This window comes from Histoplasma capsulatum, genomic scaffold (genome assembly GCF_000149585.1).
Source record: "Histoplasma capsulatum NAm1 scaffold_3 genomic scaffold, whole genome shotgun sequence".
NCBI lineage: Eukaryota > Fungi > Ascomycota > Eurotiomycetes > Onygenales > Ajellomycetaceae > Histoplasma > Histoplasma mississippiense.
Window position 1 is genome coordinate 2367268 of NW_001813980.1, and position 26578 is coordinate 2393845.

Consider the following 26578-nt stretch of genomic DNA (forward strand, 5'->3'; position numbering starts at 1 on the left):
ATTGAGCTGCACATATCGACGAACCTAAAAGTACCCAAAAACAGTATATGACTATTGACAAGGAAGAGGCTGCATTCTTTCGCAGAGTCATAGCTTGGTGTAATAATACCAGTAGGCAAGGGTAACAAAGATTTGTCGCAACAAGGAAATCCAAAATGAGATACTGTTAAACAGAAAAATGGCTCTTCAAGTATAATAGGACAAATATGTAAGGTTTACTGAATGGGAGACGTAGGAAGGATTATCATGGACTTTGAAAGGAAAATCAATTTTTAGCATAGGAGGTAGGTGCGTCGATAATGAAGTTTTATATGCTTTTCTAACGAGAATTTGGCTGACGGAAATAATTAGTTAGCCAAAGAGATTGACATCGCATGTATAGGAGAAAGGAGAGACGTGGGGATAGCACCTGTATCAAACGTATCAGCGGAGTGGTACAGGATGCACGCGATCGACGACGGCAGAGAAAACAAAACGATCAAATTGCACAAAAAAGCCTCGTTAGAATTGAAACCAATTGGATATCAGAAAGAGGGAATTCCAGCTGATGCAAAATACACGAGCCACTGGAACCATTTAAAGCGATAGGAAGTCATTGAGACATCATCAACAATCCATATCAGGACATGTGAGGCCTTTTCTTGATGGCTATACGAGGACGACAGCGAACCATGTTGGACTGCCACTAGAAAGTCATGCAGATGTCAAGAATACCATGAACTTAATGTCGATTAAAAGATCATATTATTCGTGTGTTCCTTGAGGGGGTGTAAAGGACGCTATAGGCAACCGGAACTCGAAAATCCATGGCAAGGAACCGGAACGTGCATCCCGGGTTTTTGGGTGGAATCCAGACCATGATTTAAAATCAAATTAGTGGCAGGATGAATCCTGACGGCGAAATGAGCTGGTCAAGGAAATACGACATACTGCAGTTTCTTGAGTCTTGTCATTCGATATGTGACTCTAGGTAGCCGGCCCCGCTTGAAAGGACCATGGTGGTACATGTACAAGTTTCTCTCTCGCATGAAAAGTTAAACACAAATCGGGTTGCCATGGATCGGGGGCCCATTATCTGAATCAGTAATCCAACTCGCTTGAATGCAAACCCGAAAGCAATAATAGTCCCGTAATTTATATGACGGAAGTTAAGATCTCCTGCCGGCAGGTAGGGCGAGTTAGGACAATCAGAATAGATCAACAACGTACTCGAAGGAGCTCTCTTCCAAATAAGAAATAAAACGCATGGACTGCAGGACATGTATGAAGCTGGTACCACCAATTGTAGAATGTAAGCCCGTGTTATGGATGCTCTTGCTTCATAAACATCGAAATACCCACCCCTGCTGAAGAGGTAGGTCCTGTGGGAGAGCGGCTATCTCCAGCTGCACAATTTACAGCTGGAAAAGTAGAAGGGCAGAACAATAGAATAGCTTCATAGCATCTAATATGGAGGAAGCATGATCTCGTCTTAAGGCCGAACTCGCATTGCCTCCGAGAATCAAGGGGCCCTCTCGAGTTGCTATTGGGTGACTTGCCAGTAATCACGGCATGATCTAAAGTCGACGGGAAGGGCCGCGACTTATAAATAGCATGAATACGTACTCCATACTCGAAGTATGAGATCATGGACGGTTCATAGACAATCAAATGGGCCGTGAAGATGCTTTGATTTGCCATGTCGAGCTTGAGCTTCCCGAATGAGCTGTTGGCAAGACCCATGATGGACCTACATTGGCCAACAAGGTATCAGATATGTAGAGATCTTTGCAATGGCTTCACCCTCAACGCCTTATTTCGTAATTTCCGAGACATAGTCTCTGATCGAGTAGATGGATGTTCAGGAGGGTTACCGAGCGGGAATTTGGATGTGTCTCAAATCAAGAACACAGCACCGCCATTGACAAACCCCACAACACAAGCAGGTCTTGCTCTGGGACTGGAAAAGTCACCCACTGGCTTTTTCCGTTGGTAGGTAACCGCCGTGCCAGGGAACTATCACTGATCCTGAGAATTGGCGAATTTGTGTTTGTGGTGGTGGCGGTGGTGGTGATGGTGATGGTGATGGTCGGTGGGCCAAAAATGTGGTGCACATTTGAGATGATTGAATACTTCCATATCACAGTAGATTGCTCTGAAGCTGGAAGACTGTCTGAGGACTAACATGACATTCTCAAGCTATATCATTTGGCTTCTAATTAAGAAGAGGCAATTGCAGTAAGTCAGCTTATATTGAAGGAGGTAGATTATGTGAAGAATACAGCTTAGAAAATTCAGAGTGGTACAGATTCTCTTGCTTCTGTGACACAGCCATCAATGTATATATTGCTAAATTCAGAAATCAGCACTGCTTTATTCAACAGAGCAGAGAGGATAATAAATCATCATCAAAGCATATAAGACTTGTATAGAAATTGAGGCAGAAGATGATGAGAATTGATTTCAATCAATAATTGATTCAAATGGTGTCAACGCGTTGTTTTTGACTGCCAAGAAATGACAGAATTTTCGAATACGCTAAATTTGGGATTCATCCATGAATCATGGTCGGATTCCCTACATCAAGAAGTGCCTGGCTAGACGTCGATGCATTACCAGAGACTATTCTGATTATTATGCCTCTAGAACGACGGTGACATGATCTTTATAGCATGCAAATCTGTTTAGAAGTCGCGTGGGATTTTTTTTTTTTTTTTTTTTTTTTTTTTTTTTTTCGAATACTTTAAAGTTGCCTTGGTTTGTCCGATATAGGCACAGCAAAAACCAACGGAACCTTTAACGCTAAGGCATTGTCACCTTGCGGCGTTGCGCCGGGTTATCACCCTCCCTAAGCGAATCTCTCAGGGTTTCGCTGAATGTCCCCTGTAACTGACGTTTGCAGCCCGTTTTTCACGTCGAATCCCACGTTTCCTAACTCATGTTTTGCCATCGTGTCGATGGAAGCGTTTGGAGTGCTGATCCTGTGTGACCTATCGACGCGGTTGGGTCATATATCATCAAATCCAGAACCAACAGTTCGAAAACCATCCGTTCGCCATTTTCTGCAACGCCCCCGAGGAATTTCTCAACTTCGCATCTTCTACCTCGGAGGAAGTGCTTGAAGGGAAAGACGATGGCCAGAATCATTCTCGGCCATTTACCCCCAAGTACGGAGTATATGCTCTAAACAGGGGAAACTCCAGAGAGCTCAATCTTTTATCTTTTCGGTCATTATTCTCGAAGTCGAATGATAGCTAACGCTTGGCTTTCTCGGGTGTGCCTATTCCTTGAGCTAATGCCCTTATATAGCCTGCAAACGTGCCTGCTTAGGACCATGTTACCCGGTGGAATTTTCAGTAAAGGACCTAAACATGTCTGGACCTCGGTTTAATATTGCACTGGCCATCTTTTTCGTCCCCTACGTGCTTTGTGGTAAGTGATCTCCTACGTCAGGTATGATTCAGCGATATCGAGAACCGCCCTAATCCCTGCTACAGATCCCAGCAACATTCTTCTTGGAAATTTAAGCGACCGTCGCCATAAGTTGGAATATCTAGCAGTTGTTGATATCTTATTCTAGTGGACCTTATTCAAGTGGACACCCATGCGCTCTCCACCAGCTGGCTCGAGCCGCATGGGATCCGCTATTTGGAGCTCCTAATCCCTGCCCAGTGTGGCCGCCAAGTTTTCGAAGAGAGCCAACAGATTCGATTGGAGTTGGGTGATGGTTGCGGCAATCATGATCAGGCTAGCTTTCTACGATGCCCGATTGCATGGCAGAGCTTCTTCTCGCCCAACCTGTATGTGTGCTTTATTGATACTCTTTATGACTGTTTGGCGAAAGAATAAACTTCATCAAATATAAAACAGATATCTCGAATCGCATGTTTGGCCTCACATTACGAAAGTCGAAACGGCTAAGGCCGTACCAAAGCTTAAGGATTGATGGTTTCCAGTCTGGTGTGGTGAAATCTAGTGACCGCTGGGAACTGACTCCCTACCAGATTTTGATATCTCAACACCCGCAGCTCAAACATCAACTGGCTCTTTATTGTACAAGCCAATGACTTGTTAGCATAACCTCGCCTCTGGTAGCGATCACAACACCAACCCTGCCGACAACAATTGGCCGTAGGACTTCTGACTTCGACGTTGCTAATTGAATCTGGGAGGGAGTTTCAAATTCCCGGGCAGTGGTACTTTCTAATTCCATTAACTAAAGTGCATACTGGCGCAAAGCGAAAACTTGCGAAAAAAATCAACAACACTGACTGTGAGTACACCCAACAGAACACATCGGTGACATATAACAGAAGACGAAGCATTAACATTATGAACAAGGAGGGATAGGTCCGGCTCATTATATCTTCAACCTACCCCCCATTTCCACCAATGTCTCTTGTTCTTGAGCTAGCCTGTAATGTGAGATGTTAGCCTAGGAAGCATATACCAGGCTGGTAAATTGGCAGCAAAGTAGGTAGCTACTTTAACGGACTTGAATTAACGATTTTTTTCATTCAATAACTCAGCCATATTTCTCCAGGTCCTAATGCAGTCCAGGGGCATTTTATTTTGTATTATTTTCTTTTTGAGAATGGAGGGTAGGGCGGACATACGTACCAAGCATGGGCTCCTAGTTTGAGGTGCCATTGAGTTCTTTTGCCTCAATAATGCGATTATTTTCGAGTAAGGACATATGTGACTACTTCGCATTAACGCATTGCATTCCGTGGTCGTTCTCTCTTGGCATCATTTTCGGACAATTGAGATTTACTGAACCTGTTCATGGGGGCTAAGACTTAAAGCACAAGGGCATCTGCTGATTGAGCGTCTCTAGATGCGTTTGTTTGTTCTACTGTAGTGCCTGGCTCTCTGGTAGCGGCAGAGGTGGACGGGTCTGATTGTTGGCTGTTGGTCGCGGCAGGAACCCCTCTGACCTGGCCGCTTCCCTTGTTTCCCTTCTCGGTTGGCATTGGAAATTGAGCTGGCGCGGGGTCGGCTTGCTGAGGGATATCATGCTTTTGATGATTCAAAGCTAGTCCAACTTTAGCACGTTCTGCGGCTGACATTTGGTATCGTGGCTCCATTTTCATTTTCGCTTGTCGAAAATGATGTCCCTGGCCCGAGCGTTCCTTTGCAGACAAGTGGGCACCCTGGCCTCGAAATCCTTGATCCTGGCCTTCTTGTCTCTGGAGTTCGTGGCCCTCACTTCCCGGCCACGACGTATATCGCGCGCGCTTCTTCGGAGAAGAACGAAAACAGGAGCAACACTCCCGGCCGAGAGTATTAGCTACGAAAAGTAGTTCCATGGCGAGTCCTATAAAATACGGTAGTGCTTTAGATCTGCTGCGATAAAGTGAGCGTTTGATATATAATCCATATGGCCATTCTGACTTACCGCTTGTGTACATATTGAGGCTCTCACTTTGCAATCCGCAGGACGACAAATTTAATCAAAGAGATACGGCATAGTCCAGTGCAAAACATATCGTATTGGAATAGCAGGGCAAGATGGATTATGGGGGAAGAACCGTTCAAAATTCAAGAAACTATGTCATTAAAACTGGACCTGAAAAATTTGGAAAGACCAAAGGAATGGCAGTGAAAATGCTGCTTTGGCTAACAAGAAAAGGGGCAATGAGGGGCCTTACATCCCGCCATCAAGAAAAAATAACTTAAACACTAAACGAGTGACTGACAGAAGCAAATATTCAGCGTATATAAAATAAAAGTAGCGCGGCAGAGTAAAGAAATAAAGAGAAAGGAGACGAGTGGGGAGAGATGTTATATACGCACACACATACCATCGGGGGGAGCTATATCGGCGGAGCAGGAGCGATGTCGACAACACTTTCTTTCCCGTGGCAGGCACTCCTTGCCGCTTCCCCGCTCGTTATGGTGTCTTTTCCAACCTACAGTCAGTGCCTGACGTCGTTCCATGGGGCAATGTTCTGTGCCTGTCGGTTTATTCTGGCTTGACATCTTGGATTAGGGGTTGCGATATCACGTGGGCGTTGTTCGATATCCGAATCCATTCTACAAATTTGCAGAGGTTATATATATCATGATAGAACCAATGCTATAAATTGTGTTTTGAATTCCTTTACAGCTGGCTGATATACCTCTTTGCTAACACCGATATTCTCGTTCGGCATTAGGTACCTGTTTCCATAAATTAGTTCTGCAGCTATTCAAAAAACAGTTACACGCCAGCAACTTACATTCGGGGATTAGAGAATTCCACAGCGCTATACCGATGATAATGATGATTATAAATGTTCCTGTTTCGCCGAGGGAAATTCACAAATGCAAAAATTCCTGTAGACATGAAAATCCAAACGCATCGCCAAGCGAGACCAGTCAACCGGGACCTCCCGGGGATGCATATATAGCTTCACGAGACGAAGCTCAAACGTCAATGTAACAATTGCTTTCTCTGCTACACAATCTCACCTTCACGTTAATTATGGATCAAGACAATTTATTTATTTATTATTATTATTATTATTATTATTATTATTTTTTTGGGAAGAACAAGCCCAAATGAAATGCACTGATCAAGTCAGATACTGGAAGTAAAACTCAAGTCCTAACTGGCTGCTGGCTGCAGCATGGTTAGAGCACCCGATCGGTTGGTAGAAGATCGCGCTACACACAAGGGCAGACTGCACACCTTGCAGAATACAGCAAGGGTGGCCTGTCTCGTGTTGGCATATCCGCTCTACATAGTAGCACATGTGCGAGTTCTTTTTGGTGTTGAGCTGTTATCAAATTCTGGCTCCTCTGCAACTTGGCGCCAGCATAAACGCCGGACCCCACAACCATAAAGCCAACTAAAATAGCACTTTGGCTGAGCAGCAAAAGAGAAAAACTTCAATCACGAGAGAAAGTCAAAGTGCGATGTGTCTTCTCTTGTATGGACGGATATCGTATTCTTCTACTGGATGCTCTTGGTGGAAGGCGTGTCGTTTTTGATGCCATGTACGGAGTACGCGATTGACACAGGATTAACTATCTCTCTGCTGGCCCCACAAATGAACTCATGAGCGCTTGAGCTAGTGCCGACTTCTGCCGTCCGATATGCCCGGGATGAGGCTGGCCAAATCTGCAACGTCAAAGGTTTGATCTCTTGGCTTACAGGAGACCAAAGCGTTCCAGGATTATTGGTCTAGGATTCCCAGCCCAAATGATCGATCCTATCGATGCGACAGTGCCCCTGGTGATTGGCCATGAAATTAAGATCAGTTCTTCACTGAGCATGTAAAAACCGAGCTTCATTGGACACAGTCTCTAGCCTTCCAAAAAATGTGCCGCCACGCAGAATACCTGAGTTTATACGGAGATCCAGTGTAGTGCGACGTCAACTGCAGCACGCGATGCCTTGTCCGCTTTCTTTGTGTTCTCATTGCTCAGTTGGGGAACGAGATTGTTGAGAGTCTTGCTAGTGCCTATTCTATCATGCGTTCCATGCACCATGATATTTGATTTAAAACCGTCTGGTTCAGGTTTTTCCCAAGGCAAAACAAGATGAAGCCGTTGTGTTTCGTCCTGGCCCCAAGAGTATCCATGATTTTGGATCTTCTTTCCCCTTTGTTCTTTTTTCCTTCCTAGTTCCCTCCAAATATTAATTATCCATTTGCTTAAGTTTGTATACATCTGGATTCGTCTTTCCTTTTCCTATTCTGTCGGTGGAGATAATCACCAAATAACTGTTCTAAGGCAGAAGCATCAATCTGTTATACATATGGTTTTGCGCTACAGTGGCTGTTGTTGATATCTCTTCACCCTGCTGGCCAGCGGCTGCAATTATTGCTGGACTGTGTCCGTCTGTGACGATTTCGATATTTCGGTGGCTTTCACCACATTTACTACTCCAATCTGTCTTTCCTCAACATATGACTTGTCCTGTTCTACTGCATATGTAATAGGCCTTTCATGATGCGAATAGCATCAGTGCCGTTCTATGCATTCGTACTGCTCGCATCCATCCAGCCAATCCTCGCGAAACGGATGTTGGAGCGGCCAATTTTCCGTCAGTCTACGAATCTTCGTGAAACCGCCATTCGGGATGCATTCAGCTTGCTTCGAATTGGATATGGCGTAGAGAAGCGAACAGCGTCACCCCAGCAGGATGCTCCGTCACGGTCAGCGACGGAACAGAATCCGCCAACCGGGACCTCAGGGTTGGCTCCTCCACCTGTATTTGACGAACAAAAATTCAACGCAGCTGCAGACAAGGCTTGCCTCAAGGCCCTCGACGATTTGGTGACGGTTGTGAACCCATCTGGCATGGCGGCGTGCTTCAATATACCTTATTTCGACAACAAAACTGGCGCATTCGAGGCTGATATCAGAGTGTACAAGCTGACGGAGGCGGTGGGAGAGTTTGCAGGAATCCCACTCTCCGAGTACGCACTGAAAATGAACATTCCGCAGGCTACCATTTCAAATCCCCGTCGACTTGTTGATAAGACTCGAAATGACCAGGGCGAGGTTAAGTTGCTGGAGGAATTCCGGAATTTCGGGCAAATATCCAGGCAGCTACAAGTTAATAAACTGACAAAGTATGTTTGCTTCCAATGTCACTCTGTCCCTGTTCGATAAACCCCTTATTTGCATGAGTACTTCCTCGACCACATTCTAGGGAAAGAGAAAATCTTTCTAACTTGATGTTTCCAGAGACGACATCCGCGTCCTTCTAATCCCCAACATAACCGTTGGCGCTTCAAACCCGCAAAACCAGAAATCCGTCATAACCACATTATCCTCAGACACCCTATCCTATGTTGCAGGATTCTTCACAAACAAAGACAACTCCCCTGTCAACATAACCATGCCCGATGCCAACTCTAGACTCCCGGGCATCGTAGCTGCAGCCACTGCATTCGTCTTGCCAGGCACCACTCTAGGTATCTTCCCAACGGGCCTGATAATAACCAGTGCGTGGGCCGGGGTCTTTTTAGGCGCTGTGGGCTACGGAACCATTATCCGAATGAAGTTCCGCGATCATTACCGGCGACGATTACGGATGGCAGAGGCGAGGGCGGAGGGAAATGTAAGAATTTAAGGACATACAATGTTTACAAGGTGGGGTTGGGTGTAGGCTGTTTGGCTATGTGATTATGTATTATACAGTTTATTTCTTTATTGCCTGTTGACCTGGTATGTATGATAGGGTCCTACGACTTATTGTGAGATCTCCCTTGCATTTTTTCATCCTTTTTCATCCTAGTTTTCATTATGTTCTCGGTCTATGTATGTCCCTGGTGCTTGGAAGTGAAAGGCAAAACAGGATTATACCGTACTGTACATAAAGAAGTTCATATTATAAATGGTCGTATATCACTTAATATCATATCCGTAGGTGGGAAAGCATAGTAACCCTATTTTCAACAGTCCCTACATGTCAAAAAAGGAGAACATGAAACTCCAAAGATTTCAGAAAGAGAACGACTGGAAACAAACGCAATTTATTCCGTCTCCCGAATATTAATGTTTCAAGTTCAATTTCCTGTCAAGAAAATTTCTTCAGGATCCAGTAAGATATTGAAATAGTCACATATGATGGAATTAAGATCACAGCAGCAACAAGATCGAGAGTCGCAATGCAAATCAAGGATATAATTCGGAAATTGATATGTTGTAAACAAATGTAATAAAAAATATTCAACATTAATTGACCTCAAGGACAGCACATCTCCAAGGTTAGCGAAACAAGATATCCGCGATAGAATGCCGTAGATGGAGAAGCTAATGAAACGGTATGTGATTCGAAGGCTGCACTCGCCGAGCTTTCAGCTCTTGAGAATCAGAAGCCTGAAGAGGAAGACTGGCTTTGTAAGTGCATAATTTCTTTTACCCGGGAGTTGTTTTTCCAGAAGACAGTTCGGCGAGAGAGGATCTTGTACCCGAAAAGAGCCATTAGGGTTTTGGGGAAGATGCCAGATAGATTTCTCACACCTTGTAGAATGGCGTTGTTGAGGTTATTTTCCCAGCTAGTTATTACCGCTTTTTTAAGCCCTCTGCCTTTTCATAATGAGTGGTGTTCATTTCCCGTTGTTGTCGGAGGGCCCCGTTTATATTAGTAGCAACGGAGGCCATATCATAATTCCTCGCGACCAGAGGGATAATTGGAAAAGTCTTTCCTCCCCGGATAAATTAAAATTTCCTCTCTTTCCTGAGGGAGGCGAGGAGAAAGAGAAGGATGAGTAACGCCTGAATTTTTTTTGCCTGGGTAAATCAATATTTCCTCTCTTTCCTGAGGGAGGCGAGGAGAAAAAAAAGAATGGGTAGCGCTTGAATTCCTTTTGCCTGGGTATATTAATATTTCCTCCTTTTCTTGATGATAGGAACTGTGAGGTTGCTCAGAATCAACAGCAGAGGATTTATTTTGTTGCGGGGTGGTTGAGTTTTTTCCCTTCGGTTCCTGACGTTGGGCTCGGCGCGAATGGTCAGAGAAAGAACTAGAAGATTCGTTTTCTCGTGATATCTTGTTTCTCTTTGGGCTATAATTGCTTGCCTTCTTAGCTTCTTCTCCTCTGTCTTGCGGACCATGCAATGGCTCCGTATTTGTATTTTCTCTCCTGTCATATGGGATTCTCGAGCAATTCGCTTCTTCGGAGCCACATGTTATGATTTCTGTATATGGTCAGCTCTTGTTCACTTATGGTCGTAGTAATTCGGAATTGTGTCCCAGAGGGCGAAATAAAATAAAGAAAAAATAGGGAAAACAAACTCACCCCTTGGTACGTTTTCTAAACCATGGTTGGGCGGTAGAGGTTCTACCGTCGGGAAATAGTAAATCGGAAGAACGCCGTCAGCGTGCGCTAGACGGGAGGTGGATGTGTATGATGGCGGCGGACTTCTAGAGGCACTGTCAGTTCTAGTTCTCCTCGCCAGCAAGCTGCTGGAGGTCTCTTCGAGCTCCGAGTAGTAGCGCCGGCCTTGTCTTGAGCCTTCTCTAGAGCTGTCTTGGGGACTTCCGGATCTGCGTTGCATTTTTCGAGGGAGCGAAGTCCTTCCTGTGCATATATGTAAGTTTATGGTTATACTTGCTGGGCCATGAGCAGAGGTAGAGAAATTGAGGGAGGAAAAAGAAAGGGACCGACAGATGCGAAAATGTTGTGGAGTATTTATGTGGTAAGGAATGCAATGAGGCGATGATGTTTGGGGTTGAGTTGTAAGCACAGAAGCATAATTTCTCCTTCCCCTTGTATATTCATTGATAACTCAGGTAAACTTTGGGAGATTGACTGCAGAATTGCGCAGCATATTTAAAAGTTAATTGAATTAACCGATTGATCGGCTCTAGCCCTCTGTTTAGTAAATATTTGCATGTCTTGAACTTAAGTGACATTTGAGCGGACAGGAAGATGGCGTGATGGAGGACAGGATATATCCACCCGCCAATCCACTCTGGTAGAAGGGAAAAGAGAGGGGCGATTGAACTTAAGGAGAAGACATATTTGTGCATAAAAAGTTATCCATGGGTCAAAAATGATTGAAAAAAGGGGGTTTGGGGAGGGGGGATCTCATATAGATTGTTTCAACGGCTCTATTGAGTTTAGAATTTGTATTATAGATTAAAAAAGATATAGGTAATTCGATATAACCTTGGAAGGAACGAGCCATCAGGCACGTGTTTGGAAGGAGGGGAGAGAATGCTTTTCTTTCATATGCATACCTCGAAGTCCTCACGTCTCTATTTTCCAAGACCGTTTAAAACGCTTCAAAGCAACAAAGACAGAATGGTGGTATGTGAACATAAAAGACCTATTTGATCCACAGGGCGAAGCAGAAATTTCATTGTCCTCAAATTCAAAGTTCCCATAGTCATGCGATTTTGGGTATAACAATAAACTCCAGCTAACTCGACTTGAAACCCCACAGGAACACCAATCAGTGTTAGAGGAGAAAAACAAAAGGAAGGGATGTCAGCAACCTATATCTCAACTCCTGAAGCTATACATGCGAACTTCGGAATCTTCACTGCCCGTTGCGAAACGGCTATCGCTTAGGGCCAATACAAGTAATCGGGCCTGAATGACCCGTAAAGGTCCGCTCGCACCGCCCAGTGCGAGGATCCCAGACCTTGGCCGTTTGGTCCTGAGCGCCAGACACAAGGCGCAAAGTGTCTGCCCCCAGCGCCCATACTCCTTCTACATGCCCGAAGAAAGTCCGCAGACATCGGCCGGTTGTGACCTCCCAAAGACGAAGGGTCCAGTCGAGAGAGGCAGTGAGCATGTATCGTGGTGGTAACGGGCGGCCATTTTTGAATATATCAGTGAACGGTGGTGACAATGCATGCGAGAGTTGTGGGTTGCCCGTGGGCTGTGGTTCGTGCTGTGACTCTGAAGAAAGACTGCGTCGACGATGATGATGATGACGATGATGATCGGATTCATTTTCTGAACTAACACCACCCGAAGTTGTGCTTTGACCGTCGTCTGCACATTCGGCATCGTGTTCTTCAAATTCGAATTCACGCGGTAGTGGGAGGACCTGTTGAACTTGTCCTACGTGACCTTGGTAAGTGTGGATGATATTGCCTGTATCGAGATCCCAGAGACGAGCGGTTAGATCGTCCGAGGCGGTAAATACAGTACGAGACGCTGTGTCTACTTTAACTGAATTGACCCAGTCACTGTGGCCACGGAGGACACGGGTTGATTTATCTTCAAAGTTCCATATCTTTACAGTGTGGTCCATTGAGCCCGAGACCAGGATGGTCGAATCGAAGTGGAGACAAATCACCCCACCTTGGTGACCTGTATAGGTCGATATGCATTCCCCGGTGCGCCAATTCCAAACTTTAATGGTTTTGTCAAGGCTACCACTGATCAACTTGGTGTCATCAAATTGAAGACATCTAATTCCAGATTGATGACCACGAAGAGTGCGCAACTCCTGGCCTGTTTCTGTATCCCAGATTTTGATGGTGGTATCGTATGATCCTGTAGCCAGAATATTATCTTCAAACTGTAAACACATAACACCATTCGTGTGGCCTCTGAATATTTTCGTTGTGGCACGACCATGCTTCCAGTTGATGCCAACCATAAACCGATCTTTATACACATCTTTCCACGGCCGGAATCTAGTTTTGAAGTAGTCTTCATCTCTTGAATGCCAATGGCTCGGAGATTGCGATCTTTTCGGCGAGTCCGACGGGACCGAGAGTTGCTTCTGTTGAGTTTTTACGTCATCAGGCTTTTCCGTGATGTCACTTGACAATTCCTTTTCCACACCGCGACAAGCGACTCGCATTTGCATCTGGAGTTTTGAATCTCGGAGCCTCTTGCGATCCAAAAGTGGCAAGCCCCATCCACACTTTTGACATTTGCGATCAATATGTTGCTCGCACATTCTATGCCAAACGACATCATCGTCAGCAAGGTATTTCCAACGGCGGGAGACCTGCGCCGCTTTGCACAATGATGCTGTGTCTAAGTAGGAAAGGATCTTGAAAGATATTTCCGTTGGGAGGGCCGAAAGAAAGTCAATTCTGATTAAGTCGCGGACGCTAGCAGCCAAAAAGGAGAGCTGAGGGAAACAACATTGGGCAAGGAGTCCTTGTAGCATTAGGTTTCGGTGTTTGGACGGAGCAGTCGAAAATAGAGACCAAAAGTGGGCGATGCTTTGTTGGTCAACTTGTGAGAGAGTGTGAAGTTCCTATATTCGTTTGAATTAGTTGAATTGATAGGATAAAGCCAGAGATACTATTCCCTCCTCCCCTTATTTTTCACTCCTTCTCTTCCCATCCCACATCGTTTCCCTTGAAGCAGTATTGGTGTAAGTGACCTACCTGCTGCATCTTGTCCATTGTCAACTCATCCGCTTGACGTCGACATTTCAGGTCAGGCCTGTGACGGTAGCAGTACTTGGAGTTCGGATTCAAGTCAATCCTTCGGGGCTCGAATCGATTCATTGATGTGTAGTGGTCACGGATATTCCTGGTAAGAAATGAGGCAGCATTCTCATCCGCTTGAGCTGAAGATGCGGCCATAGGTGAGCTACGGTCTCCAAGAGACTGGACAGGATCTTCGGAATCCTGCGATCGCGAGGCATGCGGAAGAGAAGTTGCTGCGACGGTTGTATCTGAGGTCTCAAATCCGCCAAGTTTTCTTCGCTTGCGCGGAGACCCATCTGCATCCTTTCTCAGCTCCCGTGAAGGGCTGTCAATGTTGACAGTCATGGTGTGCGGCTTGACAAGGTAATTCGAGGCCGTGGTTGAGAGGCTTAAGGATTACATTATTAGTGAAAAATTGAGTCTAACTGATGATAAGGTGAGTATGCCTAAGCCCGCCACCTAGGAAATTCTGAAGATGAGTAACAGGCACGATGGTATGACGAGGGATTCCCGCCGGAAAAAGGAATCGGTACAACGCGGATGCTAACCATAGGTCTTTATATTTTCATTCACCAGCGGCCCGTCTGGTCGTTGGGAGTTTGCACTCCTTGCGCCCACGTAGGGTTGCCACCAGACCTCAAAAACTGGCGCCATAGCGACGAATCGTAGCGACATCAGACATTAGGCCGGATGGGGCATAAGTATACCACGTGATCATATGGGGCTCCAAACATTTGATGTTCCATTTTCCATATCCACATCTAAATATCCATCTTGCCAAGGATAAGCAGTGGATGATATCGGGCATGGTACTGTGGTACTCCGCCATTGACCCCGCTGTAATAGTTGGTTCTGGAAGAACCCCCATTTTCCAACATTCGGGCTATACCAGCACAGCGCTCAGCAGAAGATCCGGGCAATCCACGGCGCCATTCCTGGTTCAGATATGATACACTCATACATGGACGGCCTGACAGACTAGAAAAGCCCCTTAGATGTCCGTTCGGTAAGCTGATTACCTTATTTCGGCCCTTAATCACACCATTGTTGGTCCCTAACGCTTGGGCTGAATGTGTTGGTTATGCCCAACAGACCAGAGCAACCAAGGGTCTACTCCTTAAATCACCACTGTTTACAAAACCCTGTTTAAACGTCTTAGTTGGAAATTATGCCTGCATGTGTCCAAATCATTTGCTAATACCTGATTAGGATGATGGAATTAGATTTCATTCGATCCAGCTCCAACCGGAGAATCAAAACCATGTCGAGGTGACACAAGGCCACAACCCAACTGGTCGCGAATCGGAATTTGAGGAACCCGTAGGTGTAACAGAAGAGCATCAAAGTGTGAATGGATAAAAAAATATTCTTTGTCACAAAAAAGGAAAAGCGGCGAAAAGCGAAAAGAAAACAAAGTCCTGTTTCCCCATTTCTCCAGAATGCCGCCATCGCCATATCAACAACCCCAGCTGAGTCCGGACCAAGTGGATGATATGGAAGCTAGTGATTCATCCCAGCAACTTGATCTGGAAACCTTGGTCTCACACCTTGTTGCCGCAAAACGCTCTCTGTCGTCCATCCACCATGTGTGGCGAGCTAATGAAATCGTTACTACTGCTCGTGCTGCTTTAGAAGAGAGTGTCATCATCTCATCACGTACCAGCTTTCTCAGGAGGGGCTTAGACGAGCAGCTCAAATTGTTGTATGGGGTGAGAACGGAAGTTGAGCGGGTGGCGCAGCGGGGTCGATCCGAGTTCGCCGCTGCCCTCAAGGAAATGGATACCGTCGGTGAGCGGCTGACGCAAACGTTAGACATGCTACGCGACACGCCTGTAGAATCCGCATTTAGACCTGCAGGAGAGGAATCGAAATCCTTATATGATTTTGTTGATGATCGCGGCGTGGAAGATCTCCAGTTGTTGTTAAAGGCCTCGATTGACAATACTAACGCCGCACAAGCTGAACTAGACCAATCTAACCGCGCATTCGACAATGATATCCATTCGATCCACCAAGCTTTGAGCAAATATCGTGATGCAGTTAAGAAGCGCTTAAGCTTGTCATCATCATTGTCTTCCTCATCACCCTCTGCATCGCGAGTCAGCATTCCATCTCCTTCCCATGTTCCAGAGCTTTTACGTTCCCTTGAGGCGCACGCCCGGGGGATGGCTGACCTCCTGGAATCCTTGGTTAGGCATTTTGACCTGTGTGTAACGGCAGTGAAGCATACTGAAGGCGGCGGTGCCGCTGCTCGCTCCATCGCCGGCGACCTACCAACTGGCGTTGGCGTAGGGGTCACTTTTGGGAATGAAATCCAAGATGACAATGGAAGTCGCAACCTCAACGCACCTCTCGAACCAATGACAAATGCAGAATACCAAGAAATGATAAGCGTGTTAACAAAAGACGCATCTGAGGCGGAAGACGTCGTCTTAGAAATCCAAGACCGTATCGCGGAGATGGAAACAACTCTTGAACGGGTGTGGGAGCAGCGTGATTTGCTTCGTTCTGTGTACGCATCGACGACGGATATCTTCCATCGTCTATCAACATTAGCTTCATCACAGCTAACAGATTACATCGCCCAAGCGCACGCTTTTACTCGTGTCTGGAACGAGGAGCAGGAGCATATCCAGGCGGGCATGGCTGAGCTCGTCGACCTCCGTAATCTCTACGCTGGCTTCCTCAACGCTTATGACAGACTTATCATGGAAGTTACTCGCCGTAAAGCTGTCCGCTTGGCTGTTGACAAGGTCCTCGGGGAAACGAGGCGGGAACTCGATAGGCTATTCGAGGAGGATGTCCGGGCCCGTGAGATGTTTAGGACAGAATATGGAGACTACTTGCCATCAGATATCTGGCCTGGCCTTGGTCGATGTCCTGCTCGGGTGGAGTTTAAAAGAGTATCTGGCGGGAAACTAGATGTTGGTGGGGAAGCTGTTCACATGCCTTCAGAGAAACAGGATGCTGAAAGGAAGGACGAGGCTGAGGATAGCAATGATAATACGGTTGAGGGTGCTGCCGCCGACATACCTTCAACCGCCGGACATGATAATACTACTCCTGTGATTGCTACTGAAAATGATTATGGCACCGGTGGAATCGACGATAGTATACCGCAGTTGCCGAAACATGTTGTCCAACAAGCGCTTGCACGGTTAAAACTACAAGTCAAGACTGTCCCCGGACTGTCCCCGTCATGACTTGATGGCATTTAGCAAAGGAGGAGATATTATAAAATTTTACTCTGCATTTGAACTTGGATTGAGTATATCATATAGATATCGCACTAAATTATTACGCGGCCTAACTGGATACGTGCTTACAGCCCTTCCATATCCTTGGAAAATTGTCAGGACCAGTCACATGGCTCTCTTTCAAACTTTGCAGCATCTTTTCGCACCCACTTCCCTCGCCAATTTCTTCAGCAATTCAAAGTATCAAAAAGAGAGCGCCAGTCAACCAGCAAGGTTTTAGAAAACTGCGAATATTTCATCCGCCGTCGTTTATTCAGTGGGCAAAGTTAATGTCAGCTTCACACTCCCACCTCAAAGGCTGGATTGCCTTGTTACTCCTTCCTTCCCCCTCTGCTCTCGCCACGCAAGGCGCTTTTACACCCAATTTCTTCTCCCTGTGCTCGAATAACTACACGTCATTGAATACTATAAGGCCGCCAAGTGCGTGGAAATTCCAACTGAACGAAAACCCAAATGATGAAAGCTACAAAAAGCAAGACGGCCATTGTTTTATTTTTCTAAATAAAAACAAACTTTGGCTCCGACCCTTCTCGAAGAGAAAAAACCAAGCAAAGAAAAGAAAAATGGATCGCAATCTTGAGCATTGAAAAATCTATTCATCCCTCGCATTTCTCCTAGTGTTGTGTGGTTGTCTTTCAGTCCACTGACGTTACATGTATGTATGAGCATGCATCAGTTAGTTGGCAGAGGCCAATATACCTATTGTTTTCGTCGCCGCGGAACATAGTGTCCTTCGTCCTTTTGTTGAGAGAGATTTGATTAAACTGGGAGAATCTAGAGGGGGATGAGGTGATTGTGAGGCTAATATTTTGCGGTCATTTTCATTTCTTTCTTTATTTTTTACTTTTTGATCTGATGAGAGGGAATGAGGACCAAAGAGAGCTCTGATGGGTTTTCCATGCTTTTTTTTTTTTTTTTTTTTTTTTTTTGGCAGCTGATTTTTGAAATGCCCCGAATGCTTCGGCGATTTTAAAGTAAACTGGGATGTTCTGTGCATAAATTCTTCTGCACTAGAAGCTATTCCTGTTAGGTTGCTGGCGGTAGCACACCTGCGTTCATAGATTCGCCCGCTATTATTCGCTGTATTTTACAGCTGGTTAGAGGAGTGTGATAATATATTTGAAACTGACTACTAGGTCACTGCGTTCCTAGCCTGAATGCCATGAATGAAAAAGAGTACTATTGTAATTTAAGGGCATAAGAATCAGCATACATTATCTAATGCGTCGCATTCATGTTAATGTCATCAATCGTCATCCAAAACCAATTCCATAGCGGCCGCAGGAATCCAAACCACTCCTTTCAATAGTAGGAGGAACAAAATTCAAAAAGAAAAGGAAAATGCACTACTTCATTTCCTCTTCGATGCATTGACAAGCTTCTTCTTAATATGCTTCGGAATCTTCTTGGTTCGCTGTTCGCGCTTCTCCTCTTTCACAAGTCGTTTATGGTCCCGCTTCGCGTCCTTATCCTCGAACCGCTTTCCCCTAGGAGCTTTTTTCGTAAACGGATCCGTGTCTTCAGCCTGAGAGTCAGACTCGGACCCATCACCCGATATAGAAACGCCTCCAGATTCGTCTGATCTTTCTTCTTCCGCTTCGTCATTCGCAGCAACCAGTGAGTGCCGGGTTGTAGTCGTGGTGCCGCCTTTGTTTGCCAGCAGTTCACGATATACTAGGTCCTGACCCTGTCCCTTACGAAGTTTCTCCACATCACGCTCCACGTCATATACCTGCTCAAGCGTCTGGGGAATAAATTGTTGGCGGAAAACAGCTGTGTCGACTTCAACTTCCGCACTGGTATCAGCATCAGCATGTCCCTCGTTTTCCATCTGTGCTCGAGTCACAAACAATTTTTCCAATACTTCTGACATATTTCTGGAGCCTGGGGAAGCTTTTGGTCCATCATTAGCCGTAATAAATTCGAATGCAGCCATCTCCGAAAGGGTGTGAACTCCCTTTCGTTGGAAGAAATCCGTGACGTTCTTGATGTCCATACGGAGGAACTCCAAGCTGCGGGGGTGGTCGTGTTCAACGCTCTGGCTGACGTCAATGATGTAGAGCTTATTTTCATGATAGAGGATATTGTACTCGCTTAGATCTGCGTGTACTAATCGGCACTCCTGATACATTGTGCGCATATGGCCGAGAAGCTCGATGTAGAGAGCTCTCCACTGTTCCTCGGGATCCGGTCCGGTAAGGTCCACATCCTTTAATCGCGGAGCCGCAAATCCCTTAGAGTTTCCGAGAAACCCCATGACTAAAACGTGAAGTCGGAGATAGAGGGGTTCAGGACATGGTATGCCTACGGCGTAAAGGCGCTTTAGATTTCGCATCTCCTTTTCCGCCCACACTTTGACCATTGCTCTGTTGTTGGACTTGTTGTAGCCCTGCCTGAATCTAAATTCCCCACTGACATACTTGTCACGGTCCTTGAAAACTAATATGCTAGTTTTATAGACCTTGATAGCGCGTTGGAGTGGCTCACCATCGTCATCTGGGTAGGACACGGCGTGGTAAACATTAGCCTCTTTACCAGTAGAAAGACACCCGTTGACCTCGGACACCACATTCCTGTTGATCATCTGCAGCAAGATCATACGGGTTCTAGGGTCCAACACCTGCTCTGATGTTGCGCGGTCACTTTTATCTGCCCCTCTATCGCCCTTTCCCCCCAGGCCTGACTGAAGGTCATCTAGCCGTAGTTTTGCGGCATGTCGCGAGAGAGAAGAAATCTGGTCGTCGACATTCGCCTGCGTATTAATTGTGGGTTTCTGGGGGTTGCTTTTGGGGTATTTTGATTTAGGAGCGTTTGGATCCGCAGCGACTTCTTTTAGCCGGCGTTGTCTATTGTAGGATTTTGTAAAGTCCGCTGGATTGGAGGACATGAATTCGTTTTCATCAAGGTCTTCATCTGCAAAAATATCATCATAGTATTCCTCATCCTCTTTGTCTTCCACACCCGGTTGTGGCGGGGTTTGTTCTTCTGTTGGATCCAAAGAAACTGGAAGGTCCTTCGCACCAGGCACCGTCACCATCGAATTTGCAGACATAGTGGGAAAAAAAAAAAAAAAAAAAAAAAAAAAAAGAATCAAAAGCCTGCAAATTACCCGCCCTTTAGTTTATTGGGCAACGTACGTTCTTTTTTCCTAAGTTCAAAATTTATGCCATTTCAGATTTGCGCCAGCAAAATAATAATTTTTATAGACGCTAAATCGTTAGCCTGGTTCCGCCCCTCCAGCTTGCCCTAATACCAAATCGGGAACGCGTCCAGGTCACCTTCACCCAACTCCAACGCGTTTCCCACGGCGGCGCAACGGGCAACTTGTCAGCTCTTGCCATCGCAGAGACCAGTTTCTTTGCCTATACGTGTCTCACGGTGGTTCCGCAACATTATACTACGCTCTTTGCCTTGGAGCGGGAGGAGACGTGAATCCCCAAGCTCAAGATGTATATCAAACAGATCATCATTCAAGGCTTCAAAAGGTGAGTAAGTGAGCGATCTGTCGATAGCGATTGAACTACGAGCTGAGAATCTCTGGCGAACTATCTAGCTACAAAGATCAGACGGTTATCGAACCGTTCTCCCCCAAGCACAATGTCATTGTAGGACGTAATGGATCCGGGAAGAGTAACTTCTTCGCCGCGATTCGATTCGTACTTAGCGACGCATATACTCATATGGGGAGGGAGGAACGGCAGGCGTTGCTACATGTACGAAAACCCAAGCCCATCCAATTAATTGTGGGCCTTTCATCAACTGACAGCATACAGGAGGGCTCTGGTTCTGCAGTAATGTCGGCCTACGTCGAAATCATATTCGACAACTCTGATGAACGATTCCCTACTGGCAAGAAAGAACTAATCCTACGCCGGACCATTGGTACAAAGAAGGATGAATATACTCTGGACCGCAAAAATGCAACCAAATCTGATGTGATGAACTTACTCGAATCGGCCGGATTCTCGCGATCGAACCCTTACTACATTGTTCCGCAGGGTCGCGTCACAACTCTGACAAACATGAAAGACTCAGAGCGTTTGGTTCTTTTAAAGGAAGTGGCAGGTACGCAGGTATATGAGGCGCGTCGCGCAGAATCATTGAAGATCATGAATGAAACGAACAATAAGAGGGCGAAAATCGACGAGTCACTCGACTATATAAACGAGCGGCTTGCAGAGCTAGAAGAAGAAAAAGACGAACTAAAAAACTACCAAGAGAAAGACAGAGAGCGTCGCTGCCTCGAATATACGATTTATTCGCGGGAGCAGGCTGAAATTGCCTCCGCTCTCGAGAACATTGAAGGCCAACGACAAACAGGAGTTGAGGATACAGATGCAAATCGCAACCGATTTATTCAGAGCGAAAATGACATCGCACAGATAGACGCGGAAATTTCAGAGTTGAAACAGGCAGTAGAACTTCTCAAAGTGGAAAAGACGCAAATAGAGGAGGATCGCCGCGACGTATCGCGAGTGCTGGCACAGGCTGAACTGCGGGCTAAATCCCTTTCCGAGGGACAATCAGCTGCACAGCGAGCTAAAGCCCGTCATGATGCGAATTTGAAGACGGTGCAAACAGCGATCAAGGAACGCGAAAAGGAGCTCAGCAAGCTCCTTCCAGAGTTTGAGGCGAAGCAGAAGCAAGAAGAAGAGGTGAAATCGAAGTTGGACGAAGCAGAAACGGCGAGACAGCGTCTGTACGCAAAACAAGGGCGCAATTCCAAATTCAGAAATAAATCGGAACGAGATAAATGGCTTCAACGGGAAATCCAAGACACCTATACGTCACTTTCAACAGTCAAGGCTGTAAGGATGCAAACGGAAGAAGAAATCAAGCAACTCGTAAATGATATTGCTCTCCTCGAGCCCGAGATCGAAAAATTGCGTAAGCAACTCGATGGTAGAGGCAATGCTTTACAGTCGATGGAGCAGGAGGTCCAGGGTGCAAAGGATGAAAGAGATCGACTAATGGACCAGAGAAAGTATGTTAACCAAGTTCATCATTTTTCTGTATTTCAAGAAAATATATTAATAAACGGGTTTAGGGAGCTGTGGAGAGAAGAAGCACGTCTCGATTCCATCATATCCAATGCCTCTCAGGAACTAGACCGTGCAGAGAGGAACGTATCTCATATGATGGATCATAATACAAGCCGGGGCCTTGCCGCTGTCCGCCGGATTAAAAGACAACTTAACCTTGAAGGTGCATACGGGACTGTTGCTGAGCTTCTTGACGTCAATGAAAGGTACCGCACTGCTGTCGAAGTAACCGCTGGCCAGAGTCTTTTTCATTATGTTGTCGACACAGATGAAACTGCAACGAAGGTATTGGAGGTGCTACAAAAAGAAAAGTTGGGACGAGTCACATTTATGCCACTGAATCGACTGAAACCCAAACCCGCAAATGTACCACGTGCCAGCGACACCATCCCGATTATCGAAAAGCTGGTGTACGATAAAACATTCGAAAAGGCATTCCAGCAAATTTTTGGCAAGACTATCATTTGTCCCAATCTTCAAGTCGCCGCACAATATGCTCGGAGTCATGGCGTCAATGCCATCACTCCGGAAGGCGATCGGTCGGACAAACGAGGGGCATTGACTGGTGGTTTCCACGACTCTCGCCAATCTCGCCTTGAAGGTCTGAAGGTTGTTACCAAATGGCGAGATGAGGTCGAATCCAAGCGGAACCGGGGTGTCGAGATCAGAAGGGAGCTCGAACAAATGGATCAATTGATTACTAGAGCTGTAGGGGAGCTGCAAAAGCTCGAACAGAGGAGACAACAGTTGCAGAGCAGCAACATCCCACTACGTCAAGAGATTAAGAGCAAGCGTGACATGCATCAGAACAAGATGGATACTCTGGAAGCAAAACAACGTGCGCTCCGAAACATGGAGGCTAATGTTAAAACATTGAGTGATCAAATAACTGCCCACGAAGAAGAACTTTCGACACATTTTGAGAAAGCCCTCACAAATGCGGAAGAGGCGAGACTTGAATCTCTCAATTCGACTGTCCAAGAACTAAGAAGTCAACATTCAGAGCTATCCAGTAGCCGCAGCGAACTTGAAACCAGCAAATCTGTCATTGAAGTTGAGTTACGTGAAAACTTAAACCCGAAACTAGATCAGTTGATTGGCCACGAACTTGAAACTGGCGGTGATAGCACACATGGGAATCTCAAGGAGAGCCAACGGGAAATTGATCGTCATAAAAAATCCCTAGACTCACTCGATCTCCGTCTCGAGAAACTGGAGGAATCCATGGAATCAGGATTGGCTGATCTGTCCAAGCTAGAACAACGCAAGGCTGATATCAAACGAGAACTGGAAGACCTTGCTAGGTCTATGGAAAAGCATCAACGACGAATGGAAAAAAGTATGCAGAAGAAAGCTGCGTTGACAAAGCAAGCAGCCGAATGTAGTGCAAATATTCGCGATCTTGGCGTCCTCCCTGACGATGCTTTTACAAAATTCAAAAACACAGACTCCAATACAGTGGTCAAACGCCTGCACAAAGTCAATGAAGCGCTGAAGAAGTATTCACATGTCAACAAACAAGCCTTTGAACAATATAACGGTTTCACGAAACAGCGAGAAACATTGACAAAGCGACGAGAAGAACTTGACTCTTCCCAAAAATCAATTGAAGAGCTGATTACAGTTCTGGATCATCGCAAGGACGCAGCCATCGAACTGACCTTCAAGCAGGTATCGCGTGAGTTTGCCCAGATTTTCGAGAAACTAGTCCCAGCAGGCCGAGGTCGTTTGATTATCCAACGCAAGACGGATCGTAGAACTCAGCAAGAAGATGAGCTGGATTCCGATGAAGAGGAAGCACGGAATAGTGTGGAGAACTATGTTGGCGTTGGCATCAGTGTGAGCTTCAACAGCAAGCATGACGACCAGCAGCGCATCCAACAACTCAGTGGAGGACAAAAGAGTGAGTGCTATAGATGAATCCCCCTTCCTTACCCCATCAAAAGCGCCTTTCGTTCGGTCAAACCTCAATATTTAACCCGAAACCCAAAAAAAAAAAAAAAAAAACAACAGGTCTTTGCGCTTTGGCCCTTGTTTTTGCCATCCAAGCTTGCGACCCAGCTCCCTTCTACCTCTTCGATGAGATCGACGCAAACCTTGATGCGCAGTACCGGACAGCTGTGGCACAGATGCTCAAGTCCATCGCTGAAGAGACCAACGGCCAATTTATCTGCACGACATTCCGACCGGAGATGCTTCTCGTTGCAGAAAAGTGCTATGGTGTCAGTTTCCGCCATAAAGCTAGTTCCATTGACGTAGTATCGAGGGACGAGGCGCTAAAGTTTGTGAAGAGCAAAAGTCATAAGAAAGGCATATGTTCCATCAGCAGAGTTGCACCTTATCATACGTGTATCTTCCATGCGTTTTTCCTTGATTGTAGATGGCTTGGAGTTCTGGCAGATTGGTTCTCACTTTTATGGCTACGGTGTAACGGTTGTTTATCCCTATGATTTTTTTCTGCTGTTAGTCTCCAATGTATTGCCTCGTTTCTACCAGTCCCCTTCTCGACCATTTTGTGGGACGGTTCAGCCTATTTCAGGTGATTGTCATTATGCTTTCTTACGTATTCCGAGATACATTATATCTTCTCGTCAATTGTTCTTTTATTTATTTGCTCCGTAGCAGTTGCCAGCCTTTTTCCTGATTTTACCCCTTGATTTGTTCTGTAATTTATTTCTCGATAAGAACTGAGATGTCCTCATATGTACGTACCTCAAGCTACTCTCTTTTCCTATCAATCCTACGGTAATAAGCGTGAAATATCCATATCAAACGCTGTAAGAAGCGAAGTCGATTCCCATTAAAAATATAAAATGGTAATCAATGCACTCTTCGAGGAGCGTGTAGTTTGGCGGGATAAGCGGGCGGATAGGCAGTGTGGATGTGGACGGCAAGTAGAAACCGCTCAATTGAGCCCATTAACGAATAACCGGAAAGAGGTAACTGGCAATCAATTCTGACAGGTCTAAATATTAAAGAAGCAACCCTGAAGCGTCAAACCGACCAGGACTTTCCCTGGCTCTAACATAATGCGAAACAGCTGGTGCACACACTCTAAGTTCTCGCATGTTCCCCAGTCCACTCAGTAATAATCTCATCAGGGGCATCCCGTACAACGACATGGACATGCTCCACCGCTCTCACGCTCTGCAGGGATGTCCAATTCTTGAACCACAAAACCCTATCTTTCGCATCACGAAAGAGCTTCTCAAGCCTAGCAACAAACGTTCGCATAACAAAATCATTAATGAGGGTACGCGATTCCTCAGTCATATCCCCGCTGTCTTCCCTAACAGGGATACTATTTTTGAGCCATATCACTAGATGCGTGATATCTGAAGTGACGCCGTAGGGCCAGTCATTGCGCAGGATCTTGTAATCACTGGGATCTGCAAAAGGAATTGGGTTTCGGCACTAAAAGGCCTGAGGAGCAGAACCATGAAGCTGCCATCGCAGTCGCTCCTTACAGATGTAATTTGTGATCGATCCGTACTGCGCCTTAATGTCTGTTGTCCATGCGATGTAGCGCCGTAGGTCACTGGGCTTGCGCCTCAATACTTCAAGGTTATTTGCGGCTAGGATGAGTTAGCGATGATGGCTTCCCTGGTTTTCCTTCAACGGAAAATGGCTTTGTGGTGGCGACGGACCTATGATGCTCTTGAGATCAGCCCAATCGTGATAGACGAACTCATCATCCGTCTGAGAGAGGACATTGCGGTCAACATCAGTGAGATTGAAGGGGGCGGATGTCGGGTTAAGCGACTGAGGAGGTATATCTCCCATGTTTCTCAGGTGTACTAATGGGTGTAGGATTTCGCCCAATTGATCTCGAATTTGATACGGACAAAGAAAACGAAGGCAATATTGCTAGATAGGGGGAGGGGTTCGTCCAATGTTGCCAGGCGTGGCATTTTGGCCATGGTGCGTGTCCTTGTATCCTTGGTTATCTGGTTAAGGTTATTAGGCACTAAGCCTTACCCAAATCACAGACTAAGCTTAACCTTAAATTTTCCCACGGCTACGTTCGCAAACCACATACGTTCAGGTCTTCTATTATCACTAGAGATAAATCGTACTTAACTTTACTATAGTTATTTAGTATTTTTCATTAAATTAATTGTAAAAAATCCGCAGGCTTGAAGTAGTTACTAGTACTCGTTGTAAATATTCCCAGATCACAAACTAGATCGCTGGGTGGCAGTAGACAAACGTTCCTCCCTCTATTCAATTATGAGCCTAATACTCAGCCCAAAGAATTGCATCTTGTATGCATTTTTCGTTGTCAAATCAGTATATGCACCTTTAAAGGCTATTTTAATTGTTAGTCTCTGCCAAAGCTGCTTTCTATACCATCGAAACTTATTGCAACTCGTCTGTCCCACTTTGTAAAAGTTCAAATGAATAGAAGATGCCAAACAGCCTCTAGGATAAACTCCAGGCTCATTTTGACT

At 45.7% G+C, this 26578-nt stretch overlaps 8 protein-coding genes across 8 annotated transcripts; 4 read left to right on the forward strand and 4 right to left on the reverse strand.

Moving 5' to 3' along the window:
- Nucleotides 1–3112: 3112 nt before the first annotated feature.
- On the forward strand, nucleotides 3113–3925 carry HCAG_03857 (predicted protein; the record flags this gene model as incomplete). The annotated part of the gene is made up of 4 exons (XM_001541709.1): nucleotides 3113–3146; nucleotides 3289–3411; nucleotides 3560–3779; nucleotides 3850–3925. 4 exons carry the CDS (start codon nucleotides 3113–3115, stop codon nucleotides 3923–3925), a joined length of 453 nt encoding a protein of 150 aa, XP_001541759.1.
- A 2057-nt stretch (nucleotides 3926–5982) lies between these two features.
- Nucleotides 5983–6307, reverse strand: HCAG_03858 (predicted protein; the record flags this gene model as incomplete). The annotated part of the gene is made up of 3 exons (XM_001541710.1): nucleotides 5983–6015; nucleotides 6102–6141; nucleotides 6201–6307. The coding sequence occupies 3 exons, from the start codon at nucleotides 6305–6307 to the stop codon at nucleotides 5983–5985; spliced, it is 180 nt and encodes a 59-aa protein (XP_001541760.1).
- Nucleotides 6308–7914: 1607 nt separating this feature from the next.
- Nucleotides 7915–9046, forward strand: HCAG_03859 (predicted protein; the record flags this gene model as incomplete). Its single annotated transcript, XM_001541711.1, has 2 exons — nucleotides 7915–8543; nucleotides 8659–9046. 2 exons carry the CDS (start codon nucleotides 7915–7917, stop codon nucleotides 9044–9046), a joined length of 1017 nt encoding a protein of 338 aa, XP_001541761.1.
- Nucleotides 9047–11985: 2939 nt separating this feature from the next.
- HCAG_03860 (sulfur metabolite repression control protein) lies at nucleotides 11986–14173 on the reverse strand (the record flags this gene model as incomplete). The annotated part of the gene is made up of 2 exons (XM_001541712.1): nucleotides 11986–13650; nucleotides 13784–14173. The coding sequence occupies 2 exons, from the start codon at nucleotides 14171–14173 to the stop codon at nucleotides 11986–11988; spliced, it is 2055 nt and encodes a 684-aa protein (XP_001541762.1).
- A 1094-nt stretch (nucleotides 14174–15267) lies between these two features.
- On the forward strand, nucleotides 15268–17031 carry HCAG_03861 (conserved hypothetical protein; the record flags this gene model as incomplete). The annotated part of the gene is made up of 1 exon (XM_001541713.1): nucleotides 15268–17031. The coding sequence occupies one exon, from the start codon at nucleotides 15268–15270 to the stop codon at nucleotides 17029–17031; it is 1764 nt and encodes a 587-aa protein (XP_001541763.1).
- Nucleotides 17032–18436: 1405 nt separating this feature from the next.
- HCAG_03862 (hypothetical protein) lies at nucleotides 18437–20137 on the reverse strand (the record flags this gene model as incomplete). Its single annotated transcript, XM_001541714.1, has 1 exon — nucleotides 18437–20137. One exon carries the CDS (start codon nucleotides 20135–20137, stop codon nucleotides 18437–18439), a length of 1701 nt encoding a protein of 566 aa, XP_001541764.1.
- Nucleotides 20138–20532: 395 nt separating this feature from the next.
- On the forward strand, nucleotides 20533–24577 carry HCAG_03863 (chromosome segregation protein sudA; the record flags this gene model as incomplete). Its single annotated transcript, XM_001541715.1, has 4 exons — nucleotides 20533–20570; nucleotides 20639–22069; nucleotides 22133–24030; nucleotides 24141–24577. 4 exons carry the CDS (start codon nucleotides 20533–20535, stop codon nucleotides 24575–24577), a joined length of 3804 nt encoding a protein of 1267 aa, XP_001541765.1.
- Nucleotides 24578–25181: 604 nt separating this feature from the next.
- On the reverse strand, nucleotides 25182–25910 carry HCAG_03864 (conserved hypothetical protein; the record flags this gene model as incomplete). Its single annotated transcript, XM_001541716.1, has 3 exons — nucleotides 25182–25516; nucleotides 25595–25702; nucleotides 25775–25910. The coding sequence occupies 3 exons, from the start codon at nucleotides 25908–25910 to the stop codon at nucleotides 25182–25184; spliced, it is 579 nt and encodes a 192-aa protein (XP_001541766.1).
- Nucleotides 25911–26578: the final 668 nt, after the last annotated feature.